The sequence below is a fragment of the Salvia hispanica genome, chromosome 3, assembly GCF_023119035.1.
Source record: "Salvia hispanica cultivar TCC Black 2014 chromosome 3, UniMelb_Shisp_WGS_1.0, whole genome shotgun sequence".
NCBI lineage: Eukaryota > Viridiplantae > Streptophyta > Magnoliopsida > Lamiales > Lamiaceae > Salvia > Salvia hispanica.
The window spans coordinates 23,042,360-23,068,916 of record NC_062967.1 but is presented as its reverse complement, the minus strand read 5'-3'; the positions used below and the strand labels follow the sequence as shown (position 1 = coordinate 23,068,916).

General features: G+C 34.6%; 3 protein-coding genes across 3 annotated transcripts; 1 reads left to right on the top strand and 2 right to left on the bottom strand.

The window, feature by feature from the left end:
• Positions 1-268: 268 nt before the first annotated feature.
• Positions 269-4,011, top strand: LOC125216955 (potassium channel SKOR-like). The gene is made up of 11 exons (XM_048118745.1): positions 269-329; positions 547-715; positions 854-918; positions 1,019-1,131; positions 1,542-1,622; positions 1,815-1,913; positions 2,218-2,439; positions 2,590-2,778; positions 3,072-3,147; positions 3,218-3,512; positions 3,593-4,011. Exons 2-11 carry the CDS (start codon positions 558-560, stop codon positions 3,930-3,932), a joined length of 1,638 nt encoding a protein of 545 aa, XP_047974702.1. The 5' UTR covers positions 269-329; positions 547-557; the 3' UTR covers positions 3,933-4,011.
• A 6,868-nt stretch (positions 4,012-10,879) lies between these two features.
• On the bottom strand, positions 10,880-11,650 carry LOC125216813. The gene has a single exon (XM_048118586.1). It carries the CDS (start codon positions 11,558-11,560, stop codon positions 11,105-11,107), a length of 456 nt encoding a protein of 151 aa, XP_047974543.1. The 5' UTR covers positions 11,561-11,650; the 3' UTR covers positions 10,880-11,104.
• A 4,890-nt stretch (positions 11,651-16,540) lies between these two features.
• On the bottom strand, positions 16,541-19,804 carry LOC125212375 (glutamine synthetase cytosolic isozyme 2-like). Its single transcript, XM_048112531.1, has 12 exons — positions 19,649-19,804; positions 19,016-19,055; positions 18,796-18,899; positions 18,664-18,712; positions 18,470-18,576; positions 18,293-18,380; positions 17,748-17,876; positions 17,586-17,660; positions 17,456-17,509; positions 17,209-17,246; positions 16,969-17,128; positions 16,541-16,854 (listed from the first exon to the last, which is right to left on the bottom strand). The coding sequence occupies exons 1-12, from the start codon at positions 19,720-19,722 to the stop codon at positions 16,705-16,707; spliced, it is 1,068 nt and encodes a 355-aa protein (XP_047968488.1). The 5' UTR covers positions 19,723-19,804; the 3' UTR covers positions 16,541-16,704.
• Positions 19,805-26,557: the final 6,753 nt, after the last annotated feature.

The following is a 26,557-nucleotide window of genomic DNA, read 5'->3' as shown; positions in this document are numbered from 1 at the left end:
AATAAATAATCATTTTGTAAAATACGATTATATTCAATTGTTTTTATGCATGCAGCTTCTGTTGCCTTTTCAGTTTCACGCCTCCATCGCCTCATCCAGTTCTATTGCTTAGTGATTTATTTATTTAATTTCTAATTATTAATTTGTTCTAGATTTTAGGAATCTTTTATGTGATCGATCGGTTTAGTAATTGATTATGTTAGTAGAGTGTTAGAGATATTTCAGGAATTTGTTGAGCACTCTTTTCTGCCATCCTTCCTTCTTTGTTGTTTTAGACTGCGATTTCCCTCACTGCTCCACCACTGCCGGAGAAACCAACTCTCCTCAATGTAATTTTTTTTATGCTAACATAAAGTAATTTGTCACCCCTTGTCTCTATCTTGAATGAATTTTGTGTGACCACATTGATTAACCATGCATAATTCTTCTCACTTTTGAAATTGTATGTGAATATATTGATTAATCAGCTTTAATCCAAAATTTATTTATAAATGTTTGCTACAGACAGTTTAAAACATTAAATCGTGAACCAATTTTCCTATGCAGATTTTTGAGAAATGGATGGGAGCAAAAGGGGGACGTTCAAGAACAAATCATTCAAGACCAAGCACAATGATATTGGAGGTTCGATCCATGGTAGGGAGGACGTTTCGAGGGATAAAATTCCGTTGGAAGACCTATCTCAAGGCTTGTTCGTCTACCTTGATAATTGTTGGTAATCAATTATTTTTATTAAACTACAATTAACCATGTGTATACATACGAGTTGAAAATATTGGGGCTTGGATTGGATATGGCATTTGTTGAGAGTTCTTTACAATAGGAATGTTGAATTTTGCTAGTAATTATGCAGGTGGTACAATGCATGGGAGAAACTTGTACTAATCGCTGTTGCAATCTACTGCACTTACAAGTTATGTGAGTATAGTTTCTCTTTTGTACAAGTAATGGAGATATACAAGCTAAAAATCTGAGATACTACTATTATTCATTATAATCCATGTTTCCTTCATCACAGCTTTGATCTTGAAAAGATCAAAGATGATGGCTCATCTTACCAAATATTTGACTGGAAACATACTTGGAAGGAACTTGCCTAATCAAATAAAAGGGGATGCCGCCGTTCTACAAGTAAGAATCTTCAAACTTTGTACAGAGTTTATAAAAAAATGATGGTTTCAACCATCTGATTTTCCTTAAGAGCCTCCACTGTTAGGTCTGAAACCACCTAGTTCAACAAATGTGATCAATTTCTCATCTTCTAAATCACTTCGTTCAATTATAATATTTGCAGTATTTGTTTTGATGCGATATCATAAACTCTTAACACATATTCATTGTTTTAGGTACATTTCTTTATGCATATAATAAGTATTTGGTGAAATATTCTCTTTGGCAGCGGTTTCATATTGTTTTAAGTGTTTTGTGTTGAGAACGTGAGATATTTCAGTCTGACTAATTTTAGTCATGTTTTAGATAAATTCTTCACTTGTTGAATGGAAATTGCCTTTTTAGTGACAGTTATTTTTTTTTTTTTGCAGATGTATCAAACTTTGTATCAGTCATGTGTGGAAAATATCCCAATTTTCAAAGGTTGCTCCCAAGAATTCATCAATGAAATTGTGAGTTTGTCATCAAGTAATTTCATTCAATAATCGAAGGCACTACGAGTGGGCTACAATATGTCAAACAATTCATTTTTTTTTTATAAACAAAGATATTCCAGACATTAATGTGTAAATTGTTATTTGTTTGGCATATAAATATATTAATTGTTCATCATTCATTGCTGCTAATCATATCTCTCTTTGCAGGTAACTCGAGTCCATGAGGATTTCTTTATTCCAGGAGAAGTCATAATGGAAGAAGGGAACGTTGTGGATCAGCTCTATTTTGTCTGTCAAGGTGCCTTGGTATGACATCCTAAATCTTGTTCTTAAATCTTTTATATTTTAATACACGAGTTCTTCTGAGGTTTTTCTACAGGAGCTGAGCAATTTCAAATCGGCACGGTTGCTTGTTCATGTAATATCCTTGGGGGTGTACATCATATAGATATATTTTAGCAAATACGTATATAGGATTGCATCAAGGATGAATAGGACTAGTATTTTCCCATGAAACATATTTTAGATATGATTATGATGTTGTATTTTGTTAAATATCTTTATTTCCCTTTTAGATATGAGATTGATTGATTGGTGTCATATTCTACAGGAGGAGGTTGGAAATGGGACTGATGGATCAGAGGAGATTGTGTCTCTTCTAGAGTCTAACAGCTCGTTTGGAGATATTCCCATTCTTTGCAAAATTCCTCAGCCCTATACTGTACGCGTACGTGAACAATGCCGACTCTTGCGTGTTGATAGACAATCTTTCTCCAATATCCTTGAGATATATTTCAATGATGGACGGAAAGTCATGACTAACTTGTTGGAGGTAATTAACTGACCGCCAGATCCCACTGTGATTCCTCTCTTTAGGGAAAATAATCTAATTGTTGTCTTTTTTCTAATCATAAATAACCTTATGTCAGGGAAAATAATCTAATTGTTGTCTTTCTTCTAATCATAAATAACCTTATGTCAGGGAAAAGAATCTAATCTTCGTCTGAAGCAATTGAAGTTGGATATTATGGTCCATATTAATAGACAAGAGACTACCCTTGCTTTGAGAGTGAATAATGCAGCCTTTTGCGGTGACCTGAATCAACTTAAAAGCATGCTCCGTTCTGGAGCAGATCCCAGCAAGCAAGATTATAGTGGAAAAACAGCCTTGGTATGGTTTAAAGTTTAAACAAATACCTATGATTATAGTGGAGTAGTACTTAAATTATTTCATATGTACTTCTTGCTGATTCTCCTCTTCCATCTATTTTTATGTCCTTTCAAACTGTTATATGTTCTTTCTAAATCTCCTTAAAAATGCTTCTGCAATCACCCAATGAAGCCAATATATAAGATTTTGGTCGAAAAATGTACATTTTTATGAGCTCAAGACTCAAGTTTATGGCATTGAATGAAGTGCCATAAAGTAGTGATGACTGATGAGATGGTTTACCTTTTCCTCAGCATCTTGCTGCATCTAGAGGATACCAAGATATCACTTTGTTCCTGATACAAGCAAGTGTGGACATCAATGCTGAAGGTAAGCTCCAGAAATAACTATTCAGTTCACAATTTTTTCATACTACTTAAATTTGTGTTTTTCTAAACAGATAACATAGGCAACACCCCCTTGCTCGAAGCCATCAAGAATGGACACGACAAGGTTGCTTCACTTCTATATAAAGAAGGGGCTAAACTGAAAATTGACAATGCCGGTAGCTACTTGTGCTCAGTGGTTGCAAGAGGAGATTCGGATCTCCTAAGAAGGTTGTTGATCTATGGCATGGATCCCAACTCGAAAGATTATGATCATCGAAGCCCCCTTCACATAGCTGCCTCTCAAGGATTCTATCTAATCGGACAGATGCTCGTGTTGGCTGGAGCCAGTGTCTTAACAAAAGACAAGTAGTTTACACAAGTTGTTTGATTCATTCTTGTTCGCGTTGTTTGTAAAATTATCTGAAACATCACAATTGTCTTTACAGATGTGGAAAGAGTCCAATAGATGAAGCAAGAATGTGCGGGAATGAATTCCTGATCGAATATCTGGAAGAACAGGCAAAGATGGGTCGTAAGGAAACGTATCCAAAGACGAAGATGTGCAATGTGCTTCCATGTCGTCCATGGGATCCTCTAGAAGGAAGAAAATTGGGAATTAGGATGTGGGTTCCTCAGACCATGGAAGAGCTAATAAAAAATGCATCCCACAAGCTGAGGATGCTTGAAGCAAAATGCATTATATTATGCGAGGAAGGATGTCAAGTTACCGATGTAGATTCTATTGTGGACATGCAAAGGTTGTATCTCATCTACCAAACTAAATGAATCATGTGTAACATAATGATTCAATACACCTTTTTTTCGATTATATCCATAATGATTCAATACACCTTTTTTTCGATTATATCCTTTTGCTCAGTGTATTTTTGGAGATCATGTTACTTTTGTTTCATTGAATAATTTGACCATCAGCCGATAAGAAATTCACATGTGTGAGTTGATATGAAAAATGAGAATGTTCTAACTGAAATTAAATTTCATTTCCTTTTTCTCCCATTTCAAGTATTGCAATTACAATTTAGAGAATAGGAAATGTAGTTTCCACTATTTTGTGAAATTCTAGTTTTGCATAACAAGTTGTATATCCGGTTATAAATTTTAATTTGATTTTGAAACCAATCAAGATACAATTTGTTCGTTGTCTCTATAAATTAATTTTATTAATTCTTTGAACTTATTTAAAACTAATACTTAATTTTTTTATTTTCTCTATAAATTTAAATAAATAAAAATAATAAACCAAACTATGATTTTTATATGTTTATAGGAAACCAAATTGTATGTAAAGTTATGAATTTTCAGAATAGTTTAGTTTTTCTCGTGAATTTTAATTGTTGCGCGAAAAGTTGTGAATTTTGCCGGACTGTGTAAATTTTCCATCCAACCCGACCCCGATAGATTTCCGACACAAACTTATCCTACGTGGCGCGCCGGAGGCGTGACTTGACAAATGACAAATTTAAGATTCAATTTGAATTGTGGAATTAATGCTACTTTTATGCTGAATTCGATTTGTATGTTTATGTCGGTTTGTATGTTGAATTCGGTTTGCATGTTTTCATTTTTGCTACTTGTATGTTTGTGATAAGTTCATGGTTAAATATTGTAAAGATAGAAGATAAACAATCAGAATTAGTGGAGTTTTGTCAAGTCGGAGGCGCGCCACGTAGGATAAGTAATTGTGTCGGAAATCTATTGGGTCGGGTCGGATGAGAAATTTACACAGACCGATAAAGTTCATGATTTTTCATGCAATTTAAAGTTAACGGGAAAAATCAAACTATTTTGAAAGTTCATTTCTTTACAAGCAATTTGTCCATTAATATACGACACTGAACTTTATTAACTGTAATTTATAGTGGTGCTATAACATTTCTCTCTATATATACTGATTATTATGTAAATCAATACTTATTTAAAGTTCTTAGTGGCAATGGCAGAATTCCGGTGTCAGTTTTTAGTAGTTTGATACCAAATAAATTTGTTATAATTAGTTTACTTTTTGTAGCTTGTTCACGTTCAAACATTTGAACCACTGTCCATGTGCTCTTTTTTTTTACCAGGAAAAAACAGATTCTCTTTTTTGAATATGCAATACTGTTGGATTACTTTTGGTAAGTGTAACCGTGAACAATTTCGAGGAAACGACTTTGGAAAAAAATTCTTGAGTGAATTGTTCATAACAACAAACGCACTATCAAATTTACTAATTCATGACATATTTTGTGTAGTAGTAAGCTTACACTTCTTCTGAAGGAGCCAGTATAAAAATATGCATTCCAAATTGCATGATTACTTAATTATAATGATTATATGGCTGATTTGTACCACCTACATTTTAAGAGAAATAAAATACTTAAAATTCATTCTCAATCCTTAGATCATGAAGATCTACATAATAATCTAGTTGTTTTATGTATAATGGTGTATATTTTATTGCATAATGGTGTCTTTAAAAATGAATATACATACAACATCAAGTTTTTTTAGTTGTGAGATACCTGAAAAAATTATCGAAGTTTTATTTATTTTATAAATGGTAGGATTGACCATATATTGAATAAATTTAGTAATTTTTCTTTAAATTAACTCTAAATAGATCGTTGACCATTGCAGCTAAGTTAATAAATTTATCACTATATTTTATTTCGGATGCTTCACCAAAATTACTCTATTATGGTCTATATCATGATGCGAGTCTCAATTTTCAACTAACAAAACTTTAATAATTATTTTTTATTTCTTTTGTTAGTAATTTTGCATTAAACTTTATATACTATTCATCTCCAAAACTATTTTTTATGTCTAGATGTAGTATTTATTATATCTACGTGATAGACGGCATACCATAGAGACATCATAAATGTAGTAAGTCAGAAGATAGACACCCAGAACAATACTTGATGCAGCATCGGTCCACATCCACCGTATTCCACTTCAATTATATACAATCCTATATAATTTAACTGAATTTCATTTGCACATATGGAATTCCCCAAAAAATATCACTAATAAAGTTAGAAACTATTTTTATTTCATAGAACACAAATATGTTGGAATTGGCACTATTACATTAATTCGTGAACTAATTAGGTCCGAATTTTATAGGAAATATAATATTAATTTCTAAACACGTACATAAAATTCATACATATTCCACATTGACAGAATAAAGTCATGATTCCTTATTTTATTTTAACATTAATTTTCAGTCCGACTATTCCCTGCACATAAAATGTACATTAAGAGTTGAGATGTATATGAATTATTAACGTAGAATGATACGTCTGTTTCCATTTATATTACCTGAATTTGTTATTAAATAGAGCGTTTAATGAATAATGCACGAAAGGAAATCATCCATGAATACTTTTACACAAGGACGCCAAAAAGGACCATACTTTAAAATTTAAATATGGATAGTGATAAATTAACAAAAATTGTGTATACAAAATTGGACATTTTAGGTATTCTATATTCATAAGACATTAATGATGATGAAATATTACGCATTTACCCTTTAACAACTAATTAGGAAATGATTATGCTTCTTAATCAAATAACCACAGATTTAAGGAAAGTATTATTCATTGTATCTTGAACCTACAAAATTATAGCAGATCAAAACTAAAAAGATGGATTCATCACATATTTCACCATATATTTTTAAAAATATTAGCAAGTGTTTAAAGAATATTAACAAATTTCTTTTATTTCCTCAACACTTGCTACATTATCATACAATAAATTTAATAAATAAATTGACATATAAAAATTTAGTCATTAAAAGAACGCACAAAATTATAAATAAAAAATGATGTATTTGTGATTATCATCCAATTAATTGAAGATTATTACTTCAATTTATTTATAATAGAAAATAACAAAAACAATAATAGTTATTCAAAATCAACTACTTTCATTGTTAAATGGAGTAGTAACAAAATTATAAATACAATTACTTGTAAACATACTTAATTTATTAGTATTGTCGTCTAACTAATTAGCATTACATCAATTTCCTTTAATATTGTACATTTTGACTCTAAAATTATGAAATGAATATAAACAACAAAAAATAAATTAAAATAATAACAGTCTCATTAGTATCCAACTATTTTAATACTAAACAATTTTTAAAATTGTGAATTACTTAACAACCACATATATACACTTAATTTTAAAATAGTTCTATCATCAGACTAACATATGATCATTAAATCAATTTTTTTCCGTATTCAATATCTTGACTCAAAATCATGAGAAAAATAAATTTGATACTACATAATAATAAAAATGAATTAAAATAATAATAAGTCATTCACATCCAACTGTTTTATTATTCTATAATTTTAAAATTACAAATTATAAAAGTAACTATATAAACTTAATTTCTAGCATCCAACTAATTGATGGTCATCACATCGATTTTCTTGTGTACTCTACTCCTTGACTCAAAAATTATGATACAAAAAATAAAATATAATGTATAATAGAAAAAAAAAGAGATTAAAACGATAATAGCCATTCGCATCAAACTATATTAATTATACAATTCTAAGGGCATCCACAGTGATTCACAAAACCGTCTCTATCTCGTCTCGGAGAGACGAGACGGATAAGAGACGGCGCTGTGGGATGCATCCCGTCCCCATCCTGTCTCTATCTCGTCCCACGTCTCTTAGTGAAGGGGCTCCCGGCGAGACGAGACGCCACGCGCTTGGGCGACGTGGCGAGCTCCGGCTCGTGCGTGACGCCAACTCGCCGTCCCGCGAGTGGGCGTCGTTTATATCCGTTAAAATTGATTTTTTTTTTTTTTTTTAAAAAAATCATAAAAATTCAAAAAAATAAAAAATATATATAAAAAAAATTTCAAAAATTATACTAGCCGTTTATAGCCGTTTTTTACAAATTTTTAATTTTTTTAAAATTTTTTTTGAGCCCCAAATCACTTCTATAAATACCAAATCATTCCCACAAATTATCCACCATAAAAAAACTCTCTAGTCTCACTCAAACACACTACATTCTTCATCTCAAAACATTTTTCTTCTCTCAAATTTAATCAATTCATGATCTTCATTTTGGCAAAATTTGGCAACGAGTAGACGCAAATGATCTTCATTAGACAACTCTTTGCCTCCATTTTTTTTAATGGTGTGTATTTTTATTTTTTTAGGATTTTAATTATGTGTGTTTTTTTTTTAGGATTTTAATTATGTATTTTTTTTAGGATTTTAAATTGTAATTTTATTTTATTTAATGAAGTGTGTTTTTTATTAATTGGATTTGTTGAAAACAAAAATGAAAAATGAAATTGAATGAATAGTTAAGAGATGAGATGGTTAAGAGATGGATGGATGTGGATGCTATCTCTTAGTTAAGAGATGGAGTGAAAAGTACAGTGGGGCCCATGAATAGTGAAGAGATGAGACGGTTAAGAGACGGATAAGACACACTGCTGTGGATGGCCTAATAATTGTAAATTCTAAAAATGACTATATGCATATATAGTTTGTTTTAGTACTGTCATCCAACTAATTGATGATCGATATGTCGATTTCTTTCCATATTTTACATTTTAACTCAAAAATCAGGAAACATGGATAAATTTTAATATGTAATAGTAAAAAAATATTAAAACAATAAAATCATTCACATCTAATAATTCTTAAATTATAATTTGTAAAAATTAATTACTACAATATAGTACTAGTATGTACTTAATTTCTTAGTATTATTATCCAACCAATTAGTTATCATTAAGTCAATTTAGTTGTGTACTTTACATGAAGACCAAAAAATTATGAAACAAAAATATTTTTTTTATATAATAGTAGTAGAAAATTGAATTGAAACAAAATATTCATTTACACCCAACCATTTTATTATTCAATAATTCTAAAAATGACCGCATGTATATATATTTGATTTTTTAATTGTCACCCAACTAATTGCTAATAATTAAATTAATTTTCTTGTGATTCTACATCACTCAAAAACCATGAAATGAAATTGAAATTTATATAATATTAAATAATAGTAAGTTAAAACAAAAAAATTATTTGCATCAAACTATATTATGATTAAATAATTGTAAAAAATATAAATAATAAATTTTAAATTCAATTACTTATATTATCCGTATAAGGATGTAATCAATTGCTAACTAATTACCAATCCAAAATTGAGACAAATTTTCAACCATTAGATTAGAATGATCTTGTGGTTAATATAATGTCAAGTGTAATATATTTTAAATTTAAATAATTATTAATTAAATTAAAAGGGTATCAATGTTAAATCATATGTAGTAATTATAACTAACTACTTTCTCTCTCCTCAAAATCATCTCAAATCTTTAAATTTACATAACTCTCTCAATTTAAATTATTTTTTCGCAAAAAATATATCAAATTAAAGATAATTTAATAAGGATTCCAACGAGATCTCAATTGCATATGTTCCGACGATGTTCGGGTGATGAAATTTGACAAATTATATTTCAATTTTCATACATGTTGATAAGCAGGTTTTTATCAACAAATGCAACAAAAAATCTCAATATATTGTAGGCAAAATCTCAATATTATGCATGTCCAATCTCAATAAAAATGTGTTGATATTTTCTTGTCCTTGTATTGATATTCTAATGTCATATTGTTGATATTTGTAATACACAATGTTGATATAAAAAAACACCTACGAAAATTATCATATGATAACATAATGACGATATTACCCTTTTGTTGATATTTTGTCTACTATTTATTGAGATTTATGAGCTTTAATCTCGCCCACTCATTTTAAAATCCAAGGGTGAAGATTTAGTCTTGATTTTGGATTAGGGTGCTATAAGCATTAGAAGACCCTACCTGTATATACTTAATTTCTAATATAAACACCCTTCATGTTAATTATGAAAGAAGTAATGAATAATATATATATTAATATAGAAATTCTCATCGCTAAAAGTAATTAGAATAATTTTTTTTATATATTTGCTTTTGGATATTTAATAAAAAAAAGGAGTATTAAATAAAAATAATAGTACTAAAAAATAAAAAGAAACGCTAAAAATGTTAAATCATTATTACTATAAAAGTATTTTCTCATGTAGTTGACATTTCAATTATAAAATTGTTTTATTATTTTAATTTATTTTTTCATATGCTGAATCATTTCATTGTAACAACATGATGATTTATATCACACGATAATTTAGAATGAAATATTAAAAAAAAAAAAAACTCAAACAAGTTATGGAAAAAAATAACATGAAATGATAAAAAAAACTAGATACTAAATTATAAAATGGTTCAAACATGGTTCATTCTAAATTTCTTTTAAAAATATATAGTACGTACTTTATTAATTAATATAGTAATTATCTAATAATTAAATATAGTAATTTAATGATATAGTGTGCTAATCAATACTACCATTAATATAGTTCAAAATTTAAATCAATGAATTTCCTAAACTAGTACGTAGAGCTAGAAATATCCAATATTAAATACGAAGGATAGATTAGTCATAAAATTAAATCCTCAAAATAGAATTAAAATTAAAGGGTATTTTGTATATACAATTTTTGTTAATTTATCTTTTTTCTTTAAATATTTTGAAAGCATTTATTACAATGACACTTATCTGTCTGCATTTATATCTTTCAATTCATACTACTACTATTTCTCCCCAATTTACCATTCTCATTCCTTAATCTCTTCACTTTTGTCACTATTGAAAGCATAAGTACACATATATTGCAATTCACTTAGCAATTGTATAGTTGCTTTCTTATTTATATCCACTATACACATTTTTTTTATCGATAACTAAACAGAAATTTAAAGGCTGTATCACAATTGACTCGAACCACTACTTGTCACATTTAAGTAAAAATGAATCAATAATGTGTATGAAAACCACCTACCTCAAGTGCGGCCGATAACCGGCCGAGGCTCGACAACGTCATTTCTCGATGAGCCACACGCCGGAACATGTCTCCACCAAAACCTTTTTGCCATATTCTTCCTTTTCAAGAAAACATTATTGGGGGGGTCGCCGCCGCCGTGGTGCTTAGCATTACTAGCTTGTATGTAATGATTTAGCTCCATAGATATCCTCTCTATCTCATAATTATCAAGAAGAGAATTTGTAGTGGAATTCATATGATCTTGATCTCTTTGCAAATTTCTCAATGCTTCTAGCTTGTACCTTGATGGTTTAGGCTCCGGTTTCGACCTCCAAAGATCCACTTCCCGCCCCTCCGACCCGGATCCGCGTTCGTACCATGCCCATGCAGCGGACTTGGCTAGGCCCGATTCGTCTACGCTCATCCAAACGGGTTTTTGGGCTTTTCTTTTATCTACGGAATTATTGAATCGCATTTTTGGTTGAGTTTTTGAGGGATGAAATGAAGGATTTTGTGGAATGTAAAGTTCCACGATATAATGTTGCTTTTGTGAATAGAGTTGGCTATTGCGGTCGGTTTCAGTGATGTAATTACAACCTTATTTTCGATATACTACTATAATTGTAATTAATCGTAACGTACATGTTAATGTGAAAGTGATTAATGAAATTGTAAGCGAATGATGCCATTATTATCATTTGAGAGCAGTAGCAATTGGAGTTTTGTCTTTATAAAGTTTGAATGGTTTAGTTGTCATTTAAGTTGGTGGGGCATCTGGGCCACTACAAATCTTGTTGTTAGGTGAGAAATTATATGCAATTGTTTTAGGAAAGGGATGCAATTTAATGTTTTTTTTGGCTATTTAATTACAAGGTAAACGTATTATTTATGATTAATTAAATGGAAAATCATCCTGATTAATTAAAGTTCCAATAGATTTTTTACTGTTTATAACGGTTCAATTAGCGGACCACCAATCAACTAAGCTTTTGAAGCAAATGATTAAAATAGGAAATGAAGAACGGCAATTAATTACTATATTGTATTCAATTTGAACCTCAATGTTTTGTTTGGTATTTAAAAGTTTAAAACGGAGTGAAAACGCCAAATAAATGTTGAATTTGATTAGTATATAGGCATAATCATTCGTAAATAGCTCCATTTGTTTGGTATCAATAAAAAGTTCAAGTTTTGACGTTTTGTCCAGTTTCTCTTTTAAAACTTATCTATTTTGACTAACTAACAAAGGCATATAGCGAACATATGAAATCATGAAATTTGTATGTGTTAGTACTAATTAACCTGCAAAACAACTTAATCATTCGTAGCTTTTATTTGGCTTGAAACTAATCGTTCATAATTGATGTTACCTAACTATGATTTAGGGAAGGAATCATACGTGTCATTTTGGCATTTTGTAACCAATTTCATATTATATCGTTGTCGTTAAAGGATATTTTAATATAAAACATTTACTAATTTCCACCGGATTCTTGTTTTTATATAGCTACCATTTCACTGAATTAAGTTAAAATTTGTTCCTCTTAACATGCGCATTTCGCAACACGGCAACACCATTATTAATACGGTAATACGGAGTATTTAATAGTATTAATTTAAATGCAAACAAAAAATAGAGTGAAATGAGAAACAATGGAGAATAAAAATATTAAAACTTCTATTTTGTTGAATATATAAAGAGCTGTTGACTGTTGCCATACATATCTACAATGATCACCGCGCAACTTCCCCATATTATCAAAATTTATTTACCTTTCTCAATTTTTTTTTCTCTCCCCTTTTTCCCAGAAAGGCCCACGCCCAACTAGGGGTGGTTCGGTACGGTATACCGTACTGGGAGTGTCATACCGTATACCGTATCGAAAGTTACGGTATGACAAAAACCATACCAATACCGTACCGTAAGTTTCGGTATACCGAAAATTCGGTATGACAGTTTTCCATACCGTTACCATACCGTGTTATCGGTATACCGTACCGCATTTCGGTATACCGTACTTTTGCAGTATACCGAACTGCGATATGGCATTCCGATATACCGTTATATCTTGTTTTGCGGTACGGCATACTGTTATACCATTATACCGTGAAAAAATCTATTATATCCAAAATATTTAAAAAAAATCTAGTTTTCAACTACTTCAAAAAATAGGGTTCCCAATTTTGATTCTTTTATTTTTTGTATAATAAAAATTCTTATTTTTTAAAATTTAGTTTAAATATAACATATATAAATATATATTTATATTATATATATATATATATATATATATCAATCATACCGGCATACCGAATCTTCGGTACCGCGGTATGGGAAATCTTATACCGTTACAGTACCGATCTCTATCGGTAAGGTATCATACCGTACCGAAAACTACGGTATACCGAAAAAATGGTATTTTCGGTATTTTTTCGGTACGGTAAGTCCGGTATTCCGGTATTTTGGTATAATTCCCCAGCCCTACGCCCAACGCTTCATACTTGCTTAAACATACTAAATTACTTTATTAAGTAGTAATTTTATACTAAGCTCTTGTTGGCGGCACGCACGTGACATTTCATGGCTGAGCTTCTACATCTGTTAAATATAAGCTCTATAAGAGCGTCCACAATGCCGGTTAGTCGATTCGCGTCGCTAGCCGGTCGGCTAGCCGAACCATTGCAGTAGGTCAGCCCAAAATCGGCGAAAAAAGCGGCGTGGGCTAGCCGATCGCCTCGCGCTGGCCGTCATTGTGGCGTCCCGATCGGCCAGCGCGATTTTTGATTTTTTTTTTTTTTTTGAAAACCTATATAAACGCGATTTTAGTTTCATTTTCATTTGCACCACTTGTTTTAACGAGTTTTTTCTCTCTCTAAATTTCTCTACAAGAGCATCATCGAGCGATGAGTAACGCGGGTGGTAGCGGTGGTGGTAGTGGTGGGGATGCTGAGGAGTACGAACGGAGGATGAACGAGGCTATGGAGGCCTACATGAACCGCGAGATGGAGCGGTACATGCGTAGGGTGGAACAGCAGGCGATACCTCGCCCTCCACGGGTTGTCCACCGCCGAGCGGTGATTGATCGGGATCACGTAGCTGCACATCAGCGGCTATATGACGACTACTTTTTAGAGAACCCGCGGTTTCCCGCAACCATGTTCAGACGGCGTTTTAGAATGAGCAGGGAGTTGTTTATGTGTAACGTTGACGCTTTGGAGCGTCGATATCTGTGTTTCCGCTTTAGGCACGATGCGGTTGGCAGACCCGGCCACACCCCTATTCAAAAGTGCACGACGGCAATCAGGCGGTTGGCCTACGGAGGCGCGGCAGACATGTGGGATGAGTACCTCCACATCGGTGAGACGATCTGCTTTGGAATGTCTGAAGTTTTTCTGTCAGGGCGTGATAAACATTTTCGGTGAGAAGTACCTTCGAAGCCCTACTCCCCAAGATTGTCATAATTTGATGCGGATGCACGGGGAGCAAGCATGGGTCCCCGGGATGTTAGGCAGCATAGATTGTATGCATTGGGAGTGGAAGAACTGTCCGACTGCTGGAAGGGGGCCTACACGACCGGCTACCAGTCAAAGAATCCCACGATGATCCTCGAGGCGGTAGCTGATTACCGGCTGTGGATCTGGCATGCGTATTTTGGGGTAGCCAGGTCGAACAACGACCTCAACGTCCTGAACTCGTTGCCCCTCTTCAACGAGAAGTGTCGGGACATCGGTCTAGCCATCTCATTTGTGGCCAACGGCAACCGGCATGATATGGACTACTACTTGGCGGATGGGATATACCCTAGGTGGTGTCTTTGTGAAGACGATCAGGCACGCAAGTGATGAAAGGAAGGCCTACTTTGCGGAACGACAGGAGTTCGGCGCGCAAGGACATGGAGCGTGCATTTGGTGTGCTCCAGTCTCGATGGGTGGCAATTAAGGGTCCAACGCGTTTGTGGGATGTCCAATGCGTTTCCCAAATAATGTACGCCTGCATTATCATGCACAACATGATCGTCGAAGACGTGGGGTACCTCTCGATGAAGTCGGTCCAAACCACGGAATGGCCACCCCTAGCGTACGACGTGGGGTACCTCTCGATGAAGTCGGCCGCCTCAAGGAATATGCCGACATGCGCCAAGTGGATGCTCATATTCAACTCCAAAAGGATATAATTGAAGAGTTGTGGGCACGGAGGACTGCACGGCGATAGTTTTTTTTTCTTTATTATGTAATTTTTTTTTATCTATGTACCTTTTTTAATGCAATTAATGAATTTTTCCGTATATGTCTCGTAAATTTAATTCCGTAATTTATTCATAATTTTAATTACGTAAATGAATTATTTTTATTGCGGCTGGCCTATGGCTGGCCTAAATCTGATGTGGTAAGTAGATTTTTAAGGCTGCTGACGTGGCAGGGAGAGAGTGGCTGGCCAATGGCTGGCCTATTTGCATTGTGGATCAATGGAGGCTAGCGTATAGGCTAGCCGATCGTGGGCGCTAGGCGACCGTTGACCGATCCGCTAGCCTCCATTGCGGCAATTTAGGCTAGCCGATCGGCGAGCTCTAGCCGACCGCTGACCGATTCCGCTAGCCGCCATAGTAGGCTCAATTTCGGCTAGCTGGTTGCATTTTTTTAATGTATTTTTTTATGCATTTTTTTATTTATTGTTTTTTAATGTATTTTTTATGCATTTTTTATTGTATTTTTATTGTATTTTTTTTTATGAATTTTTTTAATTATGTAATTTTTTTTATCATGAACTTTTTTTAATTTATATAAAATTATTGCATTTTTATTGCATTTTTTAATGTACTTTTTTAATAAATTAGTGAGGAGTAGAGTACGTCGGGCTCGTGTGTGGAAGCTCAGTTTTTTTTTTATTATGTATTTTTTTTATCTATATACCTTTTTTTTATTTAAATGAAATGAATGAATTTTCCCGTATATGTCTTGTAAATTTAATTCCGTAATTTATCGTAAATTTAATTCCGTAAATATAGTTGTGTTTGAATTATTTTTATTGCAGCTAGCCTGTGGCTAGCCTATTTGCTTAAAATGATGATATGGCATGTGAAATTTTAGTGTTGATGACGTACTAGTGAGAGAGAGTGGTGGATGTTCTAATAGGCAAATCTATTCCAACTTACTACTTTTTACAAGTTTTACTCCATTAAATAATAATCTTCACAAAAATAATTCTACAGTATTCTCTTTCTTTCAATTGTCTCTCAAATTTATAAATAATAAACATGATATTGACAAAACTAGTAATCCGACTAGTTCATTATGAACTGGTTCACCATCTATGAAAGGGTAAGCTATATTATAAAAATCCAAACTCGTTTAAAAAGGGACTTAATGGCCAAGGATTCGAAACTGTTGTTCAAACAGCATTTGTAATTAACAAGCAAACTGGAGAAGATTAAATAACTGGTAAGTCCCACTCATCTACGTCATAACTAGTAGTGTATTATATAAACTCTTATTAAGCAGGCTCTCAATCAAGAAAGGCCTGGAACCAGAGGTCTGATAAGGAGAAAGTGATAGATGATAATAATGCAGAAACTTGGCTAAACAAACAATCCAATACTTCGCTAAAACTACATTCCTTACTCACTTTCCGAGGATGGTCGTCTCAGCAATCATTGAAGTGACTATGTATGGGTCCATGTTTGAGGCAGGCCGCCTGTCCTCAAAGTATCCCTTGCCTTCCTTCTCTGTGTCTCGCCCAACGCGAACAGATGCACCTCGGTTCGCAACACCCTACACAGCCAAACCAACGTTATCCAATTAGTTCGTCTGTAGAAATAGCACTAAGCGCAAACTAACATCAGATAACGAATGTTCTCATTTAAAAAGTTGAGAAACTGCTTTTACCCATTTGAATGTGTTAATGTTAGCTGTTTCATGTTTTCCAGTGAGCCTGCGCTCATTGCCTTCACCATATGCAGCAATGTGTTCCTTGTGCTTCAGGCTGAGCTTTTCAATAGCCTTCTTGATGATTTCATAGCCTCCCTCTTCCCTCATGGATTTGGTGCTGCAAAACAATTGAGAAGCTAACAACATATTCTATGCCAAAAACCATATAAACAATTAATAAAGTAAGAGAACTTGTACCTGTAATTAGTGTGAGCACCAGCTCCATTCCAGTCACCCTGAGAGTAAAAAAGATAAGAGAATGAAACACAAAGCTCAATCAACCAATAAAAATAATGTACTCCTAGTCATTTATTTCAAGAACCATTTTCAAACTACTTAATAGAAGAAATCAGTTTAGCCAATGAGAAAAGACAATTTAGCAATCCATTACTTAGAACAATGCAAGGATGAATCAATAAAAGAAAATAAAAGAGGAAATCTTCACCTCGATAGGCTTGGGATCAAATGTAACAACTGCCCCAGCAATTTCGGTGATCCTCTGTCAGTAGAGAAATTGTTTCAGCATAAAATACATGATTCCATCAAATAGCCATTTATTACAAACTTAATACTACCTCCAAAATGTAACGAGCAATCCACAACTCATCACCAGCTGAAATGCCAACTGCAGGTCCAACTTGAAATTCCCACTAAAAATGATACTAAGTTAGAATTTTCGAAGGATAATCAATGCAAGTTATGCCAACTAGAACAGGTTTTTTAGAAGAGAAGTTTACCTGGCCAGGCATCACCTCCCCATTAATGCCACTCATGTTAATTCCAGCATAGAGGCATGCCTTGTAATGAGCATCTACGATATCACGGCCATAAGCCTTGTCTGCTCCAATTCCGCAATAATATGGGCCCTAGATGCAATTAAGACTAAATTAGTAGTAGTATATAACAAAATGAAAGAAAAAAACACAGCACTACAAAAGCTTCATGGAATGCTTTGCTTGGAAACTCTATGGAATATGTGTATCTTTCATGTCATCAACCTTTTCCACTAAAGGGTTGTGATTAAACTGATTGTCAGAAACTGGCATGTCCATAAGGCATGACAACACAATATGCAGATATCCTCAAACATACATTCATGTCAATAGATAAAAGGACTGCAAATAATGCTCCCTCAGCTCCATATCAGAGGATTCAAGGTAGTATTTCATTAACTAATCAAATCCTTCAGCCAATGTGTATGGTGGGGGGAAAAAGACCAATAGAAACCACCAGGCCAAAACTAAAATCATGCAGCACAGCAAACTATTGAGGTCAAAATCACCTGAGGTCCTGGATAACCACCAGATGGCCATCCAAGAGGCCACTTAACATTCTTCTGCAACAGAGTGTACTCTTGCTCAATGCCGTACCTAACAAAAAGAAAGAAAAAAAATATCAAAATCAGCATGCTGTACAAAAATGTAGCATACACTGGAATAGAACTCTGCCAATATATTACCATGGTTCTTCAGCCGCAACTGCAGGGTTGCTGAAAACCTTTGCTGCCTTGTATCTGTTGTTCGTCGGGATTGGTTCACCTGCTGGTGTGTAAGCATCGCACATGACCTACAATGAAAAAAGGAAGTCTCATTGTGAAAACAATTCAAGAGCAATTTAAGTGCATAATGCAGAGTTTCATAGCAGAACTCTAACCAGAATGTTGTTCCCCCTCCTGAAAGGATCTTTGAAAATTGCTTGAGGGCTGAATGCAACACAACATAATTAGAATTAGTATTTGCAACTGTTTTTATAAATTACAAACAAACAACAATGCACAACACTTACTAGAGGATAACTTCACTGTCTTCTCCAGGAGCCTGTCCTGTGCTAGACCCGTCGTAATTCCACTTCGGCAGCTTTGCAGGATCACTTACTGGTCCAGAAAGAGTCTACAAAAGAACAATTAGAAACAAATACAACAAGAAAAATGCTCTTATTCGTAAGTGATTGAAATAGAATCATTATTTTATTAAAGAATGCAAGCTTTTTTCAAAAGAATTCTTACCCTTGCTTTGCTCCGAAGATCCATACCAGAGCCGCCAATCCTAATAAAATGAACAACACAAAGCATATAAGGTTTCATGAACATGACATCATAGCTAACGAAGCCAAACAGGATTGACATGCATTCAAAGTGCATATAATGCTCATTTACCACACAAGATGTGATCGATACGAAATTTACCAGTTTTATGTGAAAGCTTTAACCACAAACAAACGAAAACACCAATTTCACTCCTAAGGGGACGGCTAGTGAATCGAATAGTAAATCACTCAAACCGATATAATGATTAGATAAACAAAAGATCTGGAATTAATCACAAACAAGCAACACTAAGAGATCTTAATCACATGATAATAGCTACACATAACAAAATCCACTCATAGATAGAGAATCCAACCGTTGAGAAAAACGAACTTGTGCGTTGATTAAAATACATGGAAATAAACCGTTTTTAAGGCTGGAAATGTCGTAAACAACACCAAGCCATTTTCAAGGTTGAGAAACCAATGAGTTACATCATGTAATCTTCCAAAACAATCCAGAAATATAATTTTAAACAAAAAATCAAAGAGATGAGAAAACAGAGTCACGAACAAAAGGGATCGCAAACAACAGAAGTGCGAGAAAACTCACCAAACATATTCAGCAATGATCTTGGAAGTGGTTTCGGAGAGGTTGATATTGATGAGATCTGAAAGCTGAGACATTTTGCGAAGAAATCAACAACTTTCTCTCCCTCTCTCTGTTTTCTCTCTCTTCAGGAAAAATATGATTGTATTGAAACCAGAGTCTGGAGTGTGGAAATTTATAGCTGCTCACACATTGATGCTTTAATAAATAAATTAAATGGTTTTTTTTTTTATTTGATTTAGAGATTTCGAATTTAATTATAGTCGGAAAAGTGGGGAAGTGACCGAAATTATAGAAACCAGATAATGACGTCATATCTATTTTTGTATCTTTTTCTTGTTAAATCATGGCAGAATCTAAATCAATCAATTATATTTATGAACAATTGTGGAAAACTATTTGTTTCTTCCGAATTATTGATTATGATGGATATCAGAGTGATACAGGCATACAGCTAAATATGGTTCGAAGAGTTATATTCGTAGTTATCATTAAATTTGCACGTAGATATCAGAGTCAATTGGGAGTAGTAGATAATGAAACCATTTCTAATTAGGTCAATCGTTACAATAATGTTTTATTTATTTAAATTCTTAAACGTTAATGATACTAATAAGCATGATAGGTACAACAAACTATGATATAAATCCGCATTAGTGTGATACGATTCATTAATCTACTATACTTTAAAGTCACTTTACATCTTGGTTTATGTATTTGGCGGCCTAAATGAGTTGTTACTAATGTTAAAAAGTCTTCCATTTTAAGCTATTATAGCCAATAACGATTTTAACAATAAATGCATAATTAATGAGCTGCTTATGCGTTTTAATTCTCTTACTATATTACATAAGTGTAGTTTGAGCTTACAATTTGTTTCTAAGTGATTTAAACATTTTTTACATTAATTTCTAGAACGTGCTCGTATTCTACTTAAACATATAGGAAGTGAAATTTATCATTCGTAGCTACATTTACAGCTATAAATCATGTATGAGCCTAAAGAACTTGCTCATATTCTACTTAAATATATAGGAAGTGAAATTTACCATTCGTAGCTACATTTCCAGCTATGCATCATGTATGAGCCTAAAGGCATTTTCGTTGGACACAAAATATTGGGATTGAGTATCCTACACTCTATAAAAGAAATACGCTAAAAGGAGCTGAGAGGATAAGTTTGGGAAAAAGTAAATGTCGCTTGAGACTTTGAGTTGACGAAAATTGCTTGGAAAGCATGGAGAAAAAAAAAGTTAGTGCAAAAGAAGAAGAATGATACTTCCTCCATTTCATTATATATGAAAATGGAGATTTAAGAAAATGATATACCACCACCGTCTCATAATAAGAGTAATTTTTATTATTTTAATCCGTCCTATAATAAAAGTCCACTTTTATATTTACTATAAATAGTAAATAGGTCTCATTACACTAACTCATTTCACTCACATTCATTACTGTATTAAATTACTCATAATATATAAAAGTGAGACTCTTATTGCACAAACTTTTTCAACTCACTTTTTTATACATTTTAAAAAATCCATAGCGAGTCAAATATGGACTCCTATTGTGCGACGGAGGTGGTAGTAGTAGTAGTAGTAGTATATATTGAGTTAAAGTGGAGAAAGTAGAGATATAAAGATAGAGAATAAAGTAAGAGAGTATTGAAGTTTTGTTTTTAGCTTAAAAAAGGAAATTAATCACTTATAGTGGGATAATTCAAAAGAAAAAGTTGATCACTTGTTACAGAACAAAGGGAGTATAGTAAAAAAAAAAAACGAAAATGATAGACACTGAAAAACAAGGAAGTTGGAAGGATTCTAACCAAAGTCTGGAAAATCATTTAAATTTGATAATGAAGCTAAATGAATGTAGTAGAGTCAATGATCTTTTGCATTTTAGGATTTGAGTTGCCACAATTAAAGTTAGATTTGATTTCATTAATTTATTTGTCAGATACATGAATTTTAAGATCATATAGGAGTTAGCAGTGAAAATGCATTGTTCAACTCTTTACTTGTGAAGTTGTATTTTAATAAACTTGTCATTTATCTATCTATTTCATAAACAATGATCAAGGAGAAATAAAGAGTTGAGTTTAGGTGTTTGATCCACACAGATTTTACACGTTTTTAAGGATTAGACTTGGCTTGATTAAATCTATGTTCCTATCAATTGGTTGTTTGAGCATTCCTTTGAGTTTTAAAGTAAAAATACCCTAAAGAGATCAAGAATGAAATGTGCAAAAGTTGGAGACGATTTTGTTGTAATCACACCAAGAGTCCAAACACACACGTCATTAGACCTCAAACCCAACTATCTGTTAAGATTGCATCAAACATAATACATCCACCGATATGCTGAAATTACCTTAAAAACATAAATTTTCTTAGATGTTTTGAAGTCCAGACTCTTTTCAATTATAAATAATATTCTAAAGTTTGTTTGTTACTCTCTCCATCCCATGACAAGAGTCCTATTTGATCTGAGCATGAGTTTTAAAATTTTTTAAGAAAGTGAGTTGAATAATTTTGTAATGGAATACGAGTCTCACTTATATATATTAGTTTTATAATAAAATATGAATAATATAAGTTTGTAAAATGTGCGGTCTACTTATCATTTATAATAAAAGTGAAATAAGATTCGTATTATTATTATTACGAGACGGACAGAAATGACAAATAAGACTTTTTAGTAGATAGAGTAATCTATAGCTCAATATTAATTATAGAGTGAGAGAGTGCATATGAATGTCATATGTGCTATCCATAGACGCCGCTGAAATATATATATACATTGTCACTACAAAATGGAAAATTGGAGTAGGTTTTGAAAACTAGTGATTTATTCCATCACTAAAAATAGATATGGGTCAATTGAGTCCATCATCAAAAAAAGAAAATTAGCAATTGAAGTCTTCTAAATCACATGAATTAGTAGTGATCCCTCTGTTTCTACAGAAGATGTCATACTTTCCTTTTTAGTTTGTTCCACAAAAGAGGTTATATTTTCATTTTTAGAAAAAATTATCTCTAGCATGAATATAGAAATAATATTTTATCTCTGCATTTAATACACAAAATAAAACCTCTTAAAACCTCGTGTCGTCCCACAAGTATGACATCTTTTATGGGACGGAGGAATCACTTTATTTAATTAGATGAGTATGAAGTTGGGTTGTTGGGAGAGTGAGTGGAATTGGTCGTGGTTTAAAAAGTACCAGAAAAAGCAAAATATATGTAGGAAAGAAATCAGGAGTATGATAAGTAATTGATATGCAAGAATCTTTTACCTTAGATAGAATATCATTAATGTAAATTAGGTTTACCATATATATTGTGTAGATGTAGTCTATATAAGATGTATGATCTATGTACATTAATCAGTGAATAAGAACAACGAGTTCTACCGATTTCTACATGGCACCAGAGCAGAAAAACGACCCTAGGCTCAGAAAAGTTTCATCATAGCCAAAATACCAATTCCCGACCTTTTTCCCAGCCAAAATCAAACCCAGAAACCGAACCCTACAGCCAAAACATGTCAGATTCAGAGGAGGAGACGAAACCTGTTTTAGATCAGACAAAAAGCTTGAGAAACAGTAAGAGCGTGACGGTAGCGTTCAAACTGAATGGGAGAAACTACCCCCTGTGGTCACGATTGATCAAGGTGAAAATAGGAGGCCGAGGGGCCTATTCCTACATCAGAAACGAGCCTCCAAGCCCCGGAAGCAAGGGCTTCGAGGAATGGGAGGAGAACAATCTCATCGTATTCTCCTGGATTGTGGATAACATTGAGAACGACATCATCTCCGATTTTGCACACCACCAAACATCGAAGGCGTTGTGGGATAGCCTCGCCGTGACATATGAAAACAAGGCAGATAAGTATTTGATTTACGATCTAGAGGAGAAAGTAATTGCAATCAGACAAGGAAATATGGATTTAGAGACATATTACCGGAGGATCCACGGGCTGTGGATCAACATAGATCGTTGCCAGAAACAACCCGTGACCTGCTGCGACAAGGGGATCGACCAATACAGGGTACATTCGAACGAGAAACGATTGGTGAAGTTCTTAACAGGGTTGAATCAGGAGTACGATTCAATCAGACGAGAGATCTTGAAGGAAGATCCTTACCCATCAGTGGAGGCTGCCTACGGGTGGGTGAAGACGGAGGCGGCTCGACGTCGAATCATGCCACCGACGTCCGCCGCACCCACCGTAGATGCCGACGGCGAAAAGGCCGATTCATCATATGGGGAAATCGGGCAAGGCTTGGCCGCACAAAGCAACCGGCCGCCGAATCGGAGCGGGCCACCACAGCGCCCCGCAGCCACCGGCCGACCAGGGAATCACCGCCCCGACACCTCCAAATTGTGGTGCTCCCACTGTGGAAAACAAAAACACACATGGGAGACGTGTTTTAAACGATTGGGGTATCCGGAGTGGTGGGAGGAGCGGCAAAAGTCAAGGGCGGCGTCGGCGCAGGCGAAATTCGCCGCTGGAGTAAGCGGTGAGGGGCAGCTCCGACAGGCAGATGTCGGGAATCAGAAGGAGACAACCGGCGGCGGGGGAGGAAACCGCCAAGAAGGTCAATCCGGTGGCGGCGGCGTACGAGGTGCCGGAAACCTCGCCGAATGGACGACCGGGAGTGGCACGGAATTGACGGCGGCGCATCGAGGAGGTAAAGGGTTTGGTTTTAAACCAAACCCTAATAATTTTTTCCTCTCATGTTTTAAACCCCCAAAGTTTGAAATATTAGAAAAAAGACCCCACCATATTAAATACCGCCCCCCTGACCTGGTGAAATATAAAACTGACCCCAAAAATTTCCAGAAATCTCAAATGAAACCCAATACTTGTGATTATGTGTCAGAAAACCCTTTTGCACCCTTACAAGATATTTCCGCTGCATTTCATGTTGAAAATATGGCTGATACACATACGAGGGGATGGATTTTTGATTGTGGGGCAACCGATACTATGACTCCTGAGAAAAATGATTTTATTGATTTATGTTGTCATGTTGATAAATCTTTTATTAGAACCGCGAATGGGGAACTAATTACAGTTGTAGGATCTGGAACTATTGAGATATCTCCTACTCTTCGTCTTACGAACTGCCTATATGTTCCCACTCTGTCTCAACGGCTGATGTCTATTAGTCATGTTACCAAGGAATTAAACTGCACACTCTTGATGCACCCCGACTTTTGTATCTTGCAGGATATTCAGACGAGGAGGATTCTTGGGCGTGGCACTGAGAAGCAAGGACTCTACTACGTGGATGAGATAGCTCAACATGGTAGTGCGATGCTGGCTCACGGGTCCACGAAACAAGAAACTTGGCTTTGGCACCGAAGACTAGGACACCCCTCCCCTGGTTATTTTAAACTTCTTTATCCGAATCTTTCTATTCCTGCTGATTTTTCTTGTGAAACTTGTGTTTTGGCCAAGAGCCACAGACAATCTTTCAAACCTACTAATACTCGAATGAATTCCATGTTTTCTCTAGTACATTCTGATGTATGGGGCCCTGCTCCAATTGTGGGTGGAAATGGTTTTAGATACTTTGTGATATTTGTTGATGATTGCACTAGGATGACATGGGTTTATTTCTTGAAACATAAGTTTGAAGTTTTTGATAGATTTGTCTCTTTCCTCAAACTTATCCAAACACAGTTCCACACTACTATTAAAATTCTTAGATCTGACAATGGGAGGGAATTTGTGAATAATACCATGACCCAATTATGCAAAGAAAAAGGAATAATCCACCAAACTTCTTGCCCTTATACACCTGAACAAAATGGGGTAGCCGAAAGGAAAAATAGGACGATCCTAGAAATGACCCGAGCCTTGATGATTGAATCCAAAGTTCCGAAATCTTTTTGGCCTGAAGCAATAGCCACCTCTATCTACCTCATAAATCGTTTCCCTACTAAAATCCTCCGCTTAAAAACTCCCCTTGATACCTTGTCCAAATTAGCCAAAATCCCTGATCACCTCAACCTCTCACCGAAAGTCTTCGGATGTACCGTTTATGTTCATATCCCGAAACATGAAAGAACCAAACTATCCCCATGTGCAACCAAATGTGTCTTTGTGGGGTATGGGTTGAACCAGAAGGGCTATCGATGTTTTGATCCACACACAAAAAAAGTCATCACCACTATGAACTGTAATTTTTTGGAAACCGAGTTCTTTTACCAAACCCACCTTAGTAGTCAGGGGGAGAGTGATCCAGGTAGTACTATTGACTATCTAAGTTGGGTTGTGCCATTGTCAAGCTCTTCGATTGAGGATCTAACAGAACCAGTTGTTACTACCGCCGAGCAAGTCTTACCACAAGAGTCATCTCAACCACTAACCCGAAGTCCCCCTCCGACGATATCCGAGGTAATCCCTGACTCAGAACCTGCTTCTGTACCTATTTCCACTGACCCAGTTGAAACAGAACCTCTAGTGGAGGAAAATGGCATCGATGGAGATACTGGACGGTATATACTCCCACATCGGATTACAAGAGGGATACCGCCAAAAAGATACTCCCCTGAAAAGATAGGGAAGAAAAGCCGATACGGAGTGGCGAACTTCGTACAGGGAAATTTGACTAAAATGGCGAGAGCATTGCGGCTGCACTGTATGAAGAGAAAGAAATTCCACGGACGGCCGAGGAAGCAATGAGGCATAAACACTGGAAAGAAGCTATGATTACTGAAATGAAGGCTTTGATGAAAAATAACACGTGGGTGAAAGGCAAGTTGCCTGAAGGAGTAAAAACTGTTGGGTGCAGATGGGTGTTCACGATCAAGAGAAGGCCAGATGGCACGATAGAGAGGTATAAAGCCCGACTTGTAGCAAAGGGATATACTCAGACGTATGGCGTGGATTATGCTG